Consider the following 17,908-nt stretch of genomic DNA (forward strand, 5'->3'; position numbering starts at 1 on the left):
TGTCATTCATTATTCCAAAGGTAATTTTAATTATATCAACATAAAAGCATCTTAATATACTCAATAATGGCACTGGTAACTTTAAATATTAAAATCCGCATTAGGAAAAAAAGAGGCTTTTATTCATTGTCTCCTTCCAAATAAATAAACACAATCTACTTGGCACACACCTCGATCTTCCTTTACAACCTCCCATCCTTTCCTTCTTTCTGCCTTTTTTCTATTCTCTTACTCTCCCCAGCCATGATATAACAAAGAGCAGGGTGGTAGGGACAGAGTTGGGGTTGATGAAAAAATTCTGATTACTCCTTCTCCTTCCACATACTCAAAAACCTAAAGCTTTTTATAAAAGTAGTTCTCTTTTATAAAAAGAACATTAAAAAAGGAAAATCTCTTCTTTTTATGTTTGCCCTGTCTTTAGCCAATTTTCTGAGTTTTGGGCTGTACCCAAAGTTCCTAAAATGTATATTTACAGACAATACCAGGTAGATTTCCCTGAATTTTTGGAAGCAATCTTCATTTCACCAAAAGGCAAATAGCCCAAGGAAGTCTCTCCTTCCATTTGTGACTTCCCAAGAACAGACCTGACACTTATAAAAAAACTTAGGAAGGTTGCAAAAAAATTGGAAATGGGATTCCATGGTTCTTATATACTGTTAAATTTGAAAATTAATGCCTCAAGTTAATTAGGCTCTTTCTGCCTTGAGCTGATCACTGAACACTAAAATTCCTGCTAATTCTCCCAAGCCATTTTTCTGCAATGCAGGACTCACTTTCCAAATTATACTGATTGCAGTGAAAAAAAAATATCCTCACATCACTTCATGACCATGATTCTAAAGTGTTTTTGTCAGGCTCGCACTCTTTTTACAGGTGGGCTGGTGTTTATTGTATTAGTCTATAATGCTCCAACTTTCCACTGGCACACAAAGCTAGTAGTTTTCTAAAGTAGTCCTGGAATTCATTACCATGGAAACAAAAGGTATAAAAAGCTGTTTTTATCTAATAGGAAAACCTAGAGGAACTCTAAAAAAGATCAAAAGTGTTTTCAAAGTAAAGGTATAACCGAATACATTATAACTTATGTCAAAGAAGCCTTGGAAGGAGATATCAAGGCAGATTAGTTAACAAAGGAAGGAGGGAGCTGTGTGGTGATAGTGGAAAGCCCAGCCCCAGCCCCACCACTGGGAGGCTCTGAAGCTGAGCGAGGGGTGCACAAGTGGGGCTGCTCACCAGTCCACCCAAAAAAGTGGCTGAAAGGACCCAATTCTCTTCCTCTCCCAAGACACAGGAAATAAGGTTAGAACTCTGGTTTCTCCCCACATATGTGAAAATGAATGATCTGTTTTTCTGACATTGACAATATCATACAAACCCTGGTCCCAATATATCCACCCATTCTAGACTAGACTCTAATGGAAGCGAGAAGTAAATGAAAGAAACCTTAATACAAACATGTTCATTTTATCATCTCACTATTTTATCTAGAACTGGATCCCACATGATGAGGAAATGCTGTCACAGGGTCATGTTTTAGTTTGGGAAAGGAGTAGGCGCAAACTACATGTACTTATTTTGATGTTTCCAGTGTTTCCCTGAAGTCCAAGTAATTCACCACATCCTGCCATCAACTTCAAAAAACAATTTTGGATATATTTGTCCTTCCATGAAAAACTTCCTGATACATAAACTGCTATGAACATCTGTAATAATACAAACTCTTCCCATCCAGTGTCCTCTTCATAAAATATCTGGAACAATAGGAAGCTCCCATGAATGCTGCTAAAGGAGCATAAGTTTCCCAACATTTCTGCCGTGTAGCCATTCCAGCAGCAAGGAAGGTACATAGGGTCACAGGAATTCAGATTCTATCCTTGTATAGAGGCCACTGACCACCATGGATGTGCCATTCTGGCCACCTACACACTGAGAGTATGAGGCTTACAGAACTGAAGTCCTCTCTGTTAAGGGTTTCATTTTCCTGCTCAAAGGCAATCTTTTAGAATGGCAAGGAAAAATTATTTTAACTTGGAATATGGTTAAACTAACAGCAGGAGAGAAAGGAAGCAATACAGAAAATATCTGAAAATACACTGTCTAGAAGGCAATACAAAGTAATGGTTGAAAGCATGGACTTTTGCGTCTATCAGACCTGGATTTGAATACCACCTGGCCACTTACTTTCTGGGTAACCTTAGATAAGCCTCATTTCCTCATCTGAAAACCATACTTATCTGACCATATTGCAGTAAGGATCAAATAAGATCAGGCATATTATGTGCTTAGCATAGTATCTGCCATGTAGGAAGCTGCCAATAAACATTAGCTCTTAATACTACTTCTATTAGGAGCAGGTGATGTTTAACGTGGAGAACTCAAGACTCAGGAACAACAGGGGTCTTCAAAAATCTAAGGAATGTCTTATCAAAAGACATCAGAAGAAACACATCAGAAGACAGGAGGACTGGGCAGAAAGATAATGTTTAACACAAATAAGAGGAATAAAGGACGGCATTGAATCACTATCTATCAATGGTCTTACTTGAATAGATTGTGTTTTGAATGAAAGGCCATAATAGAAGACCTCAAAAATTCCTGTCAACTAAAGATTTCATGATTCCAAGTATCTAGAGAACTAGGAAAAATGATCACTTAAAAAAAACCTACTATGTACCAAACTTCCTAAAACATCTTTAAAATCTCCAAATGTCCATGGATCAAAATGGGTATTATCCATTCTGTTTGAAAACCATGGAGTTCCACGACTGAACTTCATTCTGAGTTGTTTAAAACAAAGTAAAATGCAAAACTGTCTATTTATCCTTCTTAAGAACCATTTTCTAAATGGGCATCGATTGGGGAGGGGGGGTAATTCTCATCACATAGACATTTTACTTCAAAACCTAAGCTTGTACCACTTTACTAAAATGAAATGTTAATGCTATTAGTTTAAACATAAGAAATTTTTAAAAATAACATGTTAAAATAATATTTATTCATCAATCCTGTACTACTATGATATTTTAGATCACTGATTTAATATCTGAAAAAGTTTGTCTTGTGCTATGCATAATATAGATCAGTGTAGTCTGAAATTTTATTGTAATTACAGTCCAAAAATACAGGTTTTCATTTTAATTCCCCATAATTCTGAGAAATATTTAAGGGTAACCGGAAGTCTAAATTTAAAAATCCCAATGTTCCCAAAACGTGCTAAACCTGCCTTGCCTCAGAGGTGGACCCTTGGTCCCTAACACTCCCAAGCGCACGTTGGCTCAGATCAGCATAGAGCTGACAGATGGGGCATTCAGTAAAGGAGTGGTGCTGGGTTATTTCATTTTCTTTAGAGAAGGAAGCTGTGGGAAAAATATTCTCCACTTAATCTATTTTATTTTCAGCAAGGTTTTACTTGTAAATATTAATTTATACACCAGCAAAACTCACTGGATGCTTGAGCTGCATGAATATATGAATGAAATAAAGGAATCCAAACTAAAAAATGAAATTTCCAGTATCTTCTTTTCTCGGGTAAAGGAAAAAATATCCACGAATTTAAAATTCTTCCCAGTGTTTTCAAAGACAACAAAGCATCTCATATTGAGTTCCTACTTAAAATAGGTGGGGTTCCTACTTAAAATAGGTGGGGTTATGAGGGTAGAAATTACAAGAAAAAGCACTGCAGCATAAGAAAAAACAATCATTTATGCCATTTTCAATACAGAACTTATTTCCAAGTCACTCAATACCCCTTACACTTAGAATATTGCCAATTCTCCAATTTTTTACCTTGCTGAGATCTATGACCACATTGTGAAACAGAAAGTACAGATATGATTACTTCAAGTTTACTCAAGGGGCTAAAAAGAAAAACAAAGAGAGGAAACTGTGAGCCCTTCAAGGATGGTGGCTTTTCTTATTGGAATGAGACAAATAAAATCAATTCACTGGTAATGCATTTAATTTCTCCTTCAGCAACTGTGTTTCTACTTTTAATAATATAAACAGTAAAGATATGCATGTGGCAAATGAAAAATAAAGCAAAACTTTTTAAGTTATGTGGATTTCCAGAATACAAAGGATGGGGAGAGATGAGGAAGAGGGCTTCTCCTAGGTTTGATAGCTGCTTCTTTAAATCCCCAAACAATTTACCCTCTTTACCTCTTCCTCCAACCCTGATTCAGAGGGCACAGCATGACACCCTCCAGTTGCTCTGTGCTCACTGGCTTGGATTTTAACTGAAGCCCCCAGTTTTGTGCTCAATGGGACATAGTGCTCCAACCGTCCCCATTTTGAATCCTCCTAGGAGACTCCTAAAGGAATCCTTTCAAGTTTTGTCATACCAGAGAGATGCTGTGAGAAGGGAAAGAGGTTTCCACTTACTTCCAACCCCTCATAGCTGAATGTGACCTGGCATCAGGTCAAAGGTTCATGGGATTCCCAGGCTTAGAAGGTCCTTCCTCCTCTCCTGGCCTCTCAGTTTGTACATTCCTTCCCAGCCCTCTAAACCCAGCCCAATCCCACATCATTGCACAAGGCCTTTTGCTATGGAATGAATGTTTGTGTCCCACCAAAATTCATATGTTGAAATCCTAATCCCCAATGTGTGGGGCATTAGGAGAAGGGGTCTCTGGGAGGTGATTAGCTCATGATGGTAGAGCCCTCTTGAATGGATCAGTACCCTTATGAGAAGAGATAGGAGAGAGATTTTTTTGGTCTCTTTCTCCACCATGTGAGGATACAACATGGATATAGCCATCTGTAAACCAGTAAGAGAGCCTTCACCAAGAACCCAAGCACACCCATGCTTGTACCCTGATCTCGGATTTCCAGCCTCCAGAATTGTGAGAAATAGTCATTGTGTAAGCCACCCAGTCTATGCTATTCTGTTATAGCAGCTCAAGCTAAGATAACCTTGACTGATAACTCTGATAACTACAGCTTCCTCAGATGAAATTAGCCTTTCCTCTGAACCCCAGGACCATGCTATACCCCTTATTACATCATTTTATGTTGCTCAGTGGTTATTTTATAGTGTTAGTGATTTCCCATCAACTATTAATAAACAACATGACAGCTTAAGATCTTCTACTTCTTTCATATTATCCTCTAGATGCTGAATAAATAACTGTTGGTGGGTTGATTCAATATCACCAGCTTACCTGTTTCACCCACTAAGTTAAAGAAGGAGAATAGGTAGATAAAATGCTAGCATCTCTTTACCATATTCTACTTCTCTTGATAGAAAAAAAAGAGATTTAGCACTGAGTTTAGAGAGCTATACCAGGCATTAGTCAACATATCTCGCATTGCTGTGATAGGATTCTGTCTTATACAGGCCCTTCCTAACTAGACCACATAACTCTGCATTGCATTAATATAATTTATATTTCCCTGTGAAGTCTTTTCACATTTGAGTAAATTATCCACATTTGATTAAAGTGAAAATTTACTGGGGTATAATTGATATGTTTGTCTGAATTATTCTCATTTTAAACAGGTAGAGCAAGATAGGTCAGAGTGCCAGTCAAAATTTAATACATTTAGTTCCACTGTTTTTCTGATTGTCCTTAAAATGAATGTGGCTTCTAGAGAAAGTATTTCTGAATTCTTTCCATGCTTTCATTTCTGACATTTGTATCAGAGATGATAGGAATTAGTGTCATGCAGACTATCCCTGGGAGGAAAAAAAAAATTATTCCCTCAACAAAAGGCAACATTCTTCAAAGTGGACCCGTTTTTCTGTCATTGGGTCATTATACTAATCATGGAAAGAAAGGGAATTCCAACCCAAAGGACAGCTTAACGGTTTCCATCCACCCCTGGAATTAGGCAGCTCCTCACCTTCAAGCACAACTCCACCATCAAACCTGGGGTCTAGATGAGCCAGAATTAGTTTGGTTTGTTTTTTGTTTGTTTATTTGCTTGTTTGTTTTTTCAAAACTGAATCTTAAAGGCACTTTTGTTTGAGTGCTAAACCAATATTAAAATTTTGCACAACTTATCTTTGGATTATGCAGTGTTTTCCTTGGTTTTCAATTTTTTCAAATAAAACTGACTCATCACTTAACACATGGATTTGGAAAGGATAGTAATACACTACTGTCTTAGCTCAGTTGGCTAGAACATGGGGCTAGTGAGGCTCAGGTCTCAAATTTGGCCTTCAGAAAACTAGATAGCCTTGCCCTTTGCCAGAGCCTATTTAGTCTATCATATTTTTCTGGTTCTTAGCCAATGACTACATCTTTAACACTAAATCTGCCATTGTTCACAAAATAAGATAAGTCACTATGAATGGCTGAGAAATAAGAGGGGAGTTACCTATCAAAATGAATATCCTACTGATGGTGGACATAAATATCTTCCTCCTCATTATCCTCATTGTAATAAACGTTTATGGTGCTTACTATGGGCCAGTGATTTTGCTTGGTACTCTATGCACTTTATCTTATTGATTTTCATTAAAAACCTTATAAAAGAGTTACTATTATTATCTATTTTTTACAGATAAGAAAGCTAGGATTTAGAGAGATTCTCATGATTAAAGTAACAAAGTTAATAAGTAAGCATTATATCAGAATTTGAACCTAGGCAGTCTGACGACAGGGCCCAACCTATTTCATATAATTTATATTAATGTTTTACTCAAAACAAGTGTATCAACACCACTAGATAAGTACATTAAAATAATTTACAATTTGAATAGGCAGCTCCTGATGACAAATATGAAATCTTTATGTCAAAAATACCTACCAAATTTGCAAGAGTATGCTATGGCATTTGTTCTTTAAATAATATAAACACAAACATCCCCAGAACTGAGATGATAAATCATTTGGAGAACTCTAATAAATAGAATCACACAATGTAGATACTTAGATTTACTGTGTACACGAAATAGTATAAGCACTAATCAAAGCTAGAGTTCACTTTTAATCCATGTGAGAAACAAGGGTAAGGTAAGGTGCTAGCGCAAGAATATGTCACCATCCAAACGCTCCAAAGGGAGCTTCATGTGGCTCTGTGCAGTAGGATACAGAAAGACATATCCATGACTTCCCTGCAGCTGGGACTAATAGGTCTGGGGCTGTATTATACCAAAGAAACCAATCTCCCTATGCTCAGAAATAGAGGCTAGAAGAGTCTTGGTGGGAGATTAATGGCCAACATGGAGAACACATGTCTATTAGCATGCTGGGCCTAATGAAGTATCACAAAGACTGGTCTCATTCTGGAAACAGATAAAGGTAGCTGTGGACAATGCTATGTCTAGACCCCTATACCTCACCAGACTGGCATTCCTTATGTATTTAAAATATGCATAGATTACATGTATAGTTTTATACTCTAAAGAGTGCATGGGGATAGGAAAAGTCCCCAATTACAGCTAAAAGAGATATCTCTGTCTCTCGCCAGAAAATATGTTACATCAATTAAATGGGTAAATAGGCCCTCTCCCCATCGTAGGGAAAGAAGGGCCTCTTGTGACCCTGTATTGATTAAGACTGCTGTGGAATGTTATTTGCAATCTCATTGCATAATGGAAATCAGGAGGTAGCTGTCATGGTTTCTGAAGACAAACTGCTGGTAGATGAGACAAATCATAGCCTCCTTTGTCTCTGACTGTTCTCAATTCCCAGTTAATGTGTATCTTCCAGTCTAAGTTTCTTAAATCAGTCTGCTGTACTGTCTCAGGTAGTGGAAATGAGTAAAAGTGGTACTCTGGGTTACCCTACTTTAGGAATCGTGTTCAAGTGACCATTACGCTAATCATTACTCCTGGGCTCTGCATTATTTAATAAGGAACACAACTTTCAAAGGGGCACACAATTAAAAATAAATCCATACAACAGCTGCTGTGATTATGACCAATATGAACAGAAATCCAACCAGATATGTGTCAAAAGAAAAAAGGCTGTTACCAGACAGAACACTGTTAAATTTCATTTTTGTTTTGTGCACTTTGACTTCCTTAGTCAGCCAGCAAGCAATTTGTATGGAGCAGCGGTTCTCAAAGTGTAGTCTGCAAAAGAGCAACCTCAGCATCACCTGGGAACCATTAGAAATGCCAATTCTCAGACCCCACCCCAGACCTACTGAATCAGAAACTCTGAAAGTGGGCTCAGCAATCTGTGTTTCAACAAGCCCTTGGGGTGATTTTCATGCAAACTACAGTTAGAGAGCCCCTGGACTGGAGCCACAGGACAGCCTTCAGTCTTCCTGGGAGCAACCTTTGGTTGCAAAAAGTGAACTTCAGAAAAGTCTAGAAAGAAACTCACACTAAAACCACTGTAATTTCTAATTGTGCTGTGAACTTAAAACTGCTCTAAAAAATAAATTCTATAAAATAAGATTTTAAAAACTGCAATCTATAGGGTGAATGAGTGGAAAGAGCACAGTACTTATGCAGATTTATTTATTTATTTACCTATACCCTGACTTGCTCTAGAAAGATTTTCAGATAACTTCTTAAAGAAAAATATATAGCATCCAATCATAAATGATTCTCTTGGAAAGACTTCCCATAACTTTTAAAACCACCTTATTACTTAAAACAACCAAAAGATAGGCATAAATCACTAAGTAAGCTCTTAAGATGTCTTCAGTATTCACTATAAGATTTTAGACCATTTAAAGCTAGAGAAAAAGGAAAGTAAGAAAGATTTAATTTAAATTCACCAAGTTTAACATCTGCTCCACCCAACAAGAGTCACGATTCTCCTTTAACAGCCTGAGCACATGAACACGACACTCATTCTAAGTTACTACATGTTATGAAGAGCTATGGCCTGTAATGTCTGCCCATGTCTCATGAGCCTACCTGATAGCAAGATGCTTTTGATAATTCGCTAATTCAGCCCCTTTGTTGGTCCAAGAAAAGGTTTTATAACACCAAAATTCACTCTAGAGCTAAAAGTGTCTAGATGAGGCTCTAGCATTATTTCAACTGTTTTTCAAATGAGAAATGATTTTAAGAAATCAAAGAATGGTAGGTCTACTTTTAGTTCTTTGAGGAATCTCCATTCTGTTTTCCATAGAGGTTGTACTAACTTGCAGTCCCATCAGCAGTGTATAAGCCCTGACTTAAGCATTATAAAAACTATCCATGTAACAAAACATTAATATTCCCTTAATATATTGAAATTTAAAAAAAGAAATCAAAGAGAAGTAACCTATCAGGGATTGGTAAAATAAATTCTGGTCTATCCACATAATTAAAAACCAAGCAGCCATTAAAAATATAAAGTCTTGCAATTCTCAATCCTGGACAAATATCAGAATCACCTGGTGATCTTTTAAAACATACCAGTGTAGGGGTCTACCCTAATTTCATTGTCTTGGTTAGGGTTTGGGCACCTGTATTTTTTAAAAGCTATGGAAGTAATACTAACATGCAGCCAAGGTTGAGAATTACTGAGGTAGATCTACATCACCAAACATGGAAACCTCTCTCAGATATATTATTAATTGAAAAAGAAAGTTGTAAGACACACATTTATTAATAAAATCATGTGTAATTTTATTAATAGATTCATGTATTTGGAAGTGGACTCTTCATTTTACTCTGTTTACTTATTTACTGCTTAAGCCTTTCAAATTGAGAATGTCCTTATGTATTTTGCTTATTCAGTTTTTTAAATTTTACTTTTGATGAATAATAATTGTATATATTTACAAGGTGCAATGTGATGTCTTGATTTACATTTACAATGTGGGATGATTAAATAAGGCTAATTAAGAAATCCATCACCGGCCGGGCGCTGTGGCTCACGCCTGTAATCCTAGCTCTTGGGAGGCCGAGGCGGGCGGATTGCTCAAGGTCAGGAGTTCAAAACCAGCCTGAGCAAGAGCGAGACCCCGTCTCTACTATAAATAGAAAGAAATTAATTGGCCAACTGATATATATATAAAAAATTAGCCGGGCATGGTGGCTCATGCCTGTAGTCCCAGCTACTCGGGAGGCTGAGGCAGAAGGATCACTCAAGCCCAGGAGTTTGAGGTTGCTGTGAGCTAGGCTGACGCCACGGCACTCACTCTAGCCTGGACAACAAAGTGAGACTCTGTCGCAAAAAAAAAAAAAAAAAAAAAAAAAAAAGGAATCCATCACCACATACTTTTCATGATGGAAAAATTTTAAATCTACTTTATTAGCAATTTTGAAATACACAATGCAAATTTTTAATGATAAAAATCTGTTTAGAGAAAATGTGAATTTGTAAGAAAATGAGAAAGCACATGAAAATAGGAACTCCTAAAACATACCATATTTCTTTCTTTCTCCCCTTCTCCTTCCTTCTGTTCCTTTTTCTAAAAGAGGGTAAAAGTAAAACAAAACTTCTGGTTTTTTCCTATCTACCCAACACATATTATTTCCAATATTGAGACTGGGATGAGGGAAGGAGTAGCGAGAGATGATTCATTCATTCATTCATTACTTAACAAACATCAGTTGGGTTCCCAGACAGGTCCATGCTAGGTGCTGGGAATATAACAACAAACTAGATTTACATGGATCCTGCCCTCATTGCTTATGGTCTAGTGGGAATACAGACAAGTAAATAACTACAACAGAGTTGGATAAATGCTAAGAAGAAGTACAGGCTGCTTCTTTGTTACATGTAACAAAGAAACTTAACCTAGTCAAGGAAAGTGAGAAAAGACTTCCAAAAGTAGAGGTGGACTTTCATCCTGGGAGTAACAGTAGCCATAAAAGAGTTTTAAGAAGGGGAGAGGCAAGGGGCCTGGCCCTAAGCATATAAATAAAAAATTTTTAAAAAAAGAAGAAGAAGAGGGGAGAGATATTACCAAGTTTGCATTTCTGACAGATGTCTCTGGCTGTGAGTTTAAGTGCTGCTCACCATGGGCAGTGCCATTCTACCCCAATACCACTGCTTTGGATCACTGTAAGAAAGAGTACCCATCATCTCTCATCTAAGGAGAGTGGGCTCTTTTCAAAGTTAAATTAGAGCTTCCTTCAGTACCAAAGGATTGACTGAAGGAGTCTATCTTTCAATTTTCATTATCTATTTGCCACCAAATAAGATTTTACATGAAATGTTACTTCCTGCTGAGTTTATTGGTTGGACTCATTTATCTGTCCACCTAACTTGATGAGCCTGGATATGGCAGCTTTACCTTTTCATAGTTTTACAGTTAATAAAGCCCATTGTGTGCAATAAATAACTCGCAAAATGCTTGGCCTTATGGAATTGGTTACCATAGTTGATAGAGTCTCTTGGAAGAAAATATATCTTGGTAAACACAGCATAGGTAGGCAAAGACTTCCAAGAAAATGGGGTGCTTCTCTGTACTTCATTGACTTCATATGAAGATCAATTTTAGCCATTTATAACCAGCACACTTTCACATGGGGAGAAATTATCTAGCCCACCCACAAATGGATTTCTATTTAAAAGTCTCATTTGATTGATTTGGGAAGAATACACTATAGACTAACCCCTATCCTTCAAGAGTAGAAAATCAACAATCCAGGTAAAGTGTAACTAGAAAAACAAAAGAGAGAAATTACATCTGACACTGTCTTCTTATAACCCAAAGCATCTTTGCGGACATTAATGCGAGTTACCTCCAGCATCAATGTGCTATTTTTAACTTAGAATGTTCAATCTTTTCTTAAAGTAACACATATGATTAGTTTTGGGAGAAATAGATCTTCTCTAGTTTAAAGAAGAGTAGAAATGTTCTAGAAAAGGGAAAAAATTGAGCTTTTCATAAAACACAAAGTTAATCTATGTGCTTCCCAGTCAACATTTCCAAAAGGCTCCCTCTTTCTATTTTAATTCTTTTCAAACTACACAACTGCTGAGAGTTGGGCTCCTCTTTTTCCTGGGCTTTCTGCAATACAGGAGCCCCTGAGGTGTCCTTTATACCTTTGTATAGGATGGGACCTTCCTGGGTTTGCTATTCTTCAGTTACATGTCACATTATCCTAATTGATACTACTGTTGTCTAAAGCCATTAACATGCGACAGGATCAAAGAATCACTCAGGTGACTGCTCTGCCACATGTTAGCAGATATATGACATGTATATGCATGTATGTGCTTGTGTATGTATGTGTGTTAAGGCACAGTAGTGCTTCTAGAAAGTTCAGATCATGAAAACCTTGTTCTGTGGCTCTCAAACTTGGTTACACTCCCAAAACACCTCAGTCACTGGATCCTGCCACTTGAAAAGTTTCCTGGGTTGTTTTGATAATCCAACACATACTCCTTTGGCCATGAAGCAAGAACAGCATGAACTCCACCTCACATCGGGGTTGAACACCACTGGCCTAGCAGGGCATTCAGTATCATACGAGTCAAGGCCACACAGCATTTTCTGCTCCAGGGCTGTGTCCAGCTCCAGCCCCTTGTCCAACCCTCCTCTGAAGTTAGAGGGGGGACAATGTTTTCATTTGCTTCTGAGCTTTGATAAAAGAAACAAAGAAAGGACACCACTTCCCTATAGATCAGATGAGCAGGACCCCCAGCACTCCAGGCAGACAAGGTAGCCATCTAGGAGGTACAGTCTCTGCAGAGGCTAAATGAACCTCCCCCATGATGCCACAATCTCCTTTACAAAGATAAATCATTTCATTCACCATTAGTGATCCTGTGGGAAATAAAATCCTCCTCTGACTTAAACACAGACACAGTAACATGCAAATGACTAATAATACATAGATCCTCTGTATCAAGTTTTGACTGGGAGAACATTGAAGAATACAAAGACAGCAAAGGCTGCCATGGGATGCACAAGCCTAGAGAAAGCAGTAGATGAGGATGCCTGTAAGACTTTGTCTCCTTCACAGTTTAGTTCAGGCAGAGCCTGCAGGCAAAGACATGGCCTTCCCAAAGTTTTCCAAAAAAAGAGAAGTGAGACATTTGCAGATTACTTTCAATTTTGTCCCAAATATTTTCTATAAAATTTTAATCAGTTTCCAGCCACATTCATTGTTTTGTTTTTTTGTTTTATTTTGTTTTCCAGCCACATTCTTAAAACACCAATTCATGTTTATTGCTGAGCAGGGCAATAAATAAATTCATGAATTAAGACCTGGTTTATATCCCTTATGGTCAAGATTAATTGTTTGCATGTTTTCCACAATGGGGATGTTCTACCTGCTTTAATGCCATTAATCCGGGAATAAGTGGTAATATTGATTTCTGTGTATCTTTTTAGATTCTGTGTGTCTTATACTGTCCTCCAGGAGCCCCTGCTCCATAAAGATATCCTAAAATTTATTTTTGCTCAAGTCATAGCATCTGGCTTAGGAAAATTATTATTTCTCAACATGGAACTGTATGCCAATCCCCAATGCTTCCACTGCTTAGCATTCCTTTAATATTTCTAATATTTCATGTCAGTCCTAGCATATGTGTATAAACAGAAGTCATCCATACATAAAGTGGACAATTTTCTATTCTAAGAGTGACCATCATTATTTCATAATTAATATCCCTGTGGAGTATTAGCTGAAGGTCAAGTATAAATCACCAAAGGAAATTAAAGTGGCACAACAATGATGAGTTGCTATTATCTAATTCACATCCAAACCATTCCAGGTCAGCCAAAAGATGGGCTGAGCACCTACACCCTCTCACTGACTGACTTTTGAACAAGATGAATTTTTCAAGTCCAGTAATTTGGTTAATAAATAGATTTGCTTTCACATCCTAAGTGCTCCCTGTGTGGGCCAGTGTTGATCATGTTAGTTATGACATCTACCATAACTAGTGCCTCCGCCCGGCTAAAACTGACCCATTCCCTGCACTTTGGCCAAGAATAGGGAAAACAGCCTCTGAATGTGCTGGCCAGGAGTATCTCAAGAGTTGGCCTGGAGCATTGGACTCTCCCCAAGGGGTCAATAATAATTCTATCACCCAGTCAGATAAGCTCCCTCCAGGATTGCCCAACAGAGTAAAAGAATTGGCCAGTAAGGGAAAGAGCAGAGCAGAGAGAAGCCAGGTCCAGCCTGCATAAAACAAAACCCTCCTCTTGCCTTCAGCAGCCTGAGGAACCAAAAGACACGGCCAAGTCTGGATGGAAGACTTCACCTACATTTTCTCATTAAATACACTCAACAACCTAACACAGTCTTATCACTACCCTCATTTTACAGATAAGGAACAAAAATTAATGTAAACAAGCTTTGAAAACCTCTTCCACTCCACTCCTCAAATCCCACTTTCAGCTGGGCACTAGACTCCAGGAAAAAGACAAGATTCACAGGAGTTAATGGGATTGATGGGAACCAGAATTGGTGTACAAGTGGAGGGAAATGGAAGGGGAAAGACCCTGATGAAAGTTTTTCTCTTCTCTAAAAGTAGGTGCTTTTGAGCCACAGCCACTGAGTTAAGAACAGAAAAGAGATGCCTTGGAGCAGGTGAGGAAGGAGTTCAAACCAGGGAGGGGAGCTGGGAAAGTTTCTGTGCTGGACACCACCCCGGAGCAGAAAATGCCATGTGTCTCAGAGCTGGGACTGCTAGGAGAAATCCTAGATCCTAATATATTGCAGGAAACCTGGAAAATCTGGTTCTGCATCTTGCCTCTAGGCAAGGAGTCAGCTAACCCAAGAGAAATTGTTAATAACTATCTAGTTTTCCTTGAAGGTTTCCAGAGATGGAAAATTAGAGCAACTTTGATGCCTATTTTAATTCTGTGTCCTTCTCATTGCCAAGAGACTCTTCCTAATGTCCTGCTCAAATGTCTCCAGCACTCCCTGAAGCCTGTTTGTGCCTCTTCAGTACTCCTTAGACACAGAGAGCTTCTGCTCAGCATCCTTCTCATTTAAGAAAATTTCATCAATCTGAAAATAGCCATTAAGCTGCCTCTTAGCATTTTCTTCTCTAAACTAAGGCAATTCATACCAAGGCTGCACAGCCATTCAAGGGGAGGTTAAAGAGAGGATTATAGTATGACAAGTAGTCTGGACAAGATATCTTCCAAACCAGAAATCCTTTGATTCAATTCCTTTCATCTTTCGAGTAAAGTTTCCATCACTTTGTCCATTTTTGTAACAATATCTGTCATCTGTCGGATTTCTCCATATTCTTTTAATATTTTTAAATCTAATATGCATAGGAATAGTTTTTCATAATATAAAACAAAGGCTCATTAATTCAGACTAAGTTGGAAAAGTCATGTCCCACTGAGTAAGAAATCAGAGTGAAAAGCATTTTCAATTAAACAAATTATGTCTATTATAAAAGACTACATAACGGTTATTTAATAAATAAAATGAGAAAGTTAGTGAAAATAATGAGTTACAGTAACTTTATTTTTATGGCTAATTTATACTTTTCAAAGTGTTTTTGCCTATATGATTTCATATTGCCAATTTAATTCAATATATAAATGCAATGTATAGGTAATAGATCATGAAACCTAAATCAAAAAGTCTTCATTTATCCTGCTAAATTTGAACTTTTAACTCAATAAGAATTATATAAAATTATTCAAAGTCTATATCAGAGCAGTCTGAATTAACAAGGTTCTGCTCTATTGTAGTTATAATAAGCCTGACAATTTTATGGCCATCTTATCTCCCAGAGTGTCACTCCCATCTACACATAAGTAATAAATACTGTTGCTTCACGAAAGAATTTTTGTCATAACAGAGCATCCCACCTTTAAAGAAGTTTCATCAAGTATCTTACAGTTCAAATACCATGGAGACGTTTTGTATGATAAATGTGCTAAGAGCCCATTATGCTCTTTTAAATGCTTGCTTTGATTTAAAGTAAGTCTAATAAGGAGGTTGTCCCAAGATGGCAAGGACCCAATATGTCACAGAACTTATCACCTTTCTCTCAGTGGAAAAAAAAAAGCAGTCAAAATTAATCCAATCAACTGTAAATAATAGAACTAAACCAACTCATGTAGAAATCCAGACTCAGAACGCCCTATTTGAGGAACCTGGTGACACTGAGAGGGTCTATGAGTACCTTCCCCATCTTCACTTTCTTCTTAAACCTGCAGTTGGACTCACAATGATTCACTGTCCTTTCACAATGGTCAGAAAGACAATGCTTTTACCTACCTTAAAAAGTCTTAAAATGTTAGCAACCATGATGGACACGGAGCTTGCTGCAGCACCTATGACGCCAGAAATCTTGTCGGGCTTGGTGAAAATGGGTGGATCTCCATTAGCACACTTCACATCAGAAGCATCTTTCTCTATTAAAGCCTGCACAAACGTTAGAGACTGCTCCAAAGCATAGGTGTCCCTGGAGCACGTGTCGAGGATCCGAACACCCAGGGTGATGTTGGAAAGGAGATCAGGGTCCTTGTTAATCTGATCAATTGCATAAAGCATGGCCTCAAGTCTGTGGATCCCCTTTTCCTTCTTCAGCTCCCCACAAGGCACCCCTCTCTCGCCCTTTGCATGGACAGGGAAGAGACCCCCCAAAATGATGTCCCCATCCACCCGTATGGAATGGGCATACTCTTGGCTGTGAGTTCTTTGCATCATTGTGAGGATCCAGTAGAACTTGGCGGTCAAGAGGAAGAAACAAGAGCAAGAGGCTGACCTCTTTCCCTCGCATACCATTTTCTCCACAGGTAGTGTTGCAATCCAAGACCCGAAGTTTATTCTTGAGACAGAAGAAGGGGGACCACCTTAGACTGCACCTTCTGGAGGCTACCATCAGGGCCCATGGGGGAAAGGCTCTGTGGGCATCAGCAGGTTTTCTTGATTTAAACGTCACAGTGAATTTCCATCAGACCCCTAAGGTTCAATTTTATTTCCTTATCAAGTCAACTTGACTGGAATGGTGCAAAAATTAGAATAACATCTGAGGTTCCAATGTTGGGATGAGGTCAACAATTCACGTTCTTCAAGTCAGCCTTGTAGCAGAATTATTCCTGAGGGGCAGGAGGAGGGGAAAAAAGGAGGGTTCAGTTCAGTGGGTCTACATTTTTCAGATTTTTAAGCCCTGTTTACAGCAAGCTCTTTTTAAAAAAAATTTCTCCTATTCAGTAAGAAAGTAATTCTTTTTGTCCCCCAGTGATTCTGAACACCTGGTTGCACTGCATCTAAACAGGGAGATTGATGACACTTTTGGAGCAAGGGAAACAGAAAAGTATCAGAAACTAGGTTGGTTCTCCCAAGCCAGAAAATATTTTTATTTATCATTTTATTTTAATAAATCCTATTTCCATGAGGGTAAAAATCCTGTGGACTATGGCATTATTTCTTTTCAAATCTGTTTTTATTTTTTACAGCTATATGAATTTAGCACTTAAATTTTATCAACAAAGTCATAATGAAAGGTTATTTTCTGTGATGTATTCAAAAAGCCAGTCATCTGTTAATGACATTTTTTGGTACCTCAGCTTTCCCAGTGGGAAAAAGTGATTATTCAATTACAATAAAAAATAAAGAAATCCACCCAAAGAATTCAAAAATGTGTAACTTTTGCAGCTTATGAAAAAATGTCAGCTATTTCATATAAATTATCTTATTCCTCTCTGGTAACAAAACAAAGACTCGAAAATTAAACATGTAGGGAGGGTTATGTGTGAAGATATTCCTATCACCATAGTCAAGGTTTCCAATTAATTTGTCAGGGTGGAAGCAATGGGTATGCTTACAGTTCTGAAGTAAACACGCCTTGATCCTAGACTCACTAGAAGCAAATCAGAGCTGGCGATCAATTGAAGAGCTTCTTAATTTTGTCTAACTCAGTGGGGAAAACAGCTATTTCATCAAGACTAGAAATAACCTGGAGTGAAAAAGTCTACAGGCAAATCTATAGAAAAAGTTTTTTCTAGGCCCTTCATCCTCAAAGAATTCCATAAGATTCTTTCAAAGGACTTTCAAAGATGTTTAACTAAAAATGAAAATTTACTTAACACACGGAATCTGAGATTTGAAATTCACATATAATTAAGAAAATTAACACAC

General features: G+C 37.8%; 1 protein-coding gene across 2 annotated transcripts in view; it reads right to left on the reverse strand.

Annotated features, from left to right (window-relative positions):
* Nucleotides 1-17,908, reverse strand: part of GRM8 (glutamate metabotropic receptor 8) — a 728,319-nt gene that overhangs the window by 701,719 nt on the left and 8,692 nt on the right. For both annotated transcript variants that reach the window (XM_012789100.3, XM_012789103.3), the window contains exon 2: nucleotides 16,043-16,866. In XM_012789100.3, the coding sequence (XP_012644554.1) occupies nucleotides 16,043-16,552 (510 nt within the window). In that variant the 5' untranslated portion in view covers nucleotides 16,553-16,866. The remainder of the gene's footprint in view (nucleotides 1-16,042; nucleotides 16,867-17,908) is intronic.

Source organism: Microcebus murinus, chromosome 9, assembly GCF_040939455.1.
Source record: "Microcebus murinus isolate Inina chromosome 9, M.murinus_Inina_mat1.0, whole genome shotgun sequence".
Taxonomy (NCBI): domain Eukaryota; kingdom Metazoa; phylum Chordata; class Mammalia; order Primates; family Cheirogaleidae; genus Microcebus; species Microcebus murinus.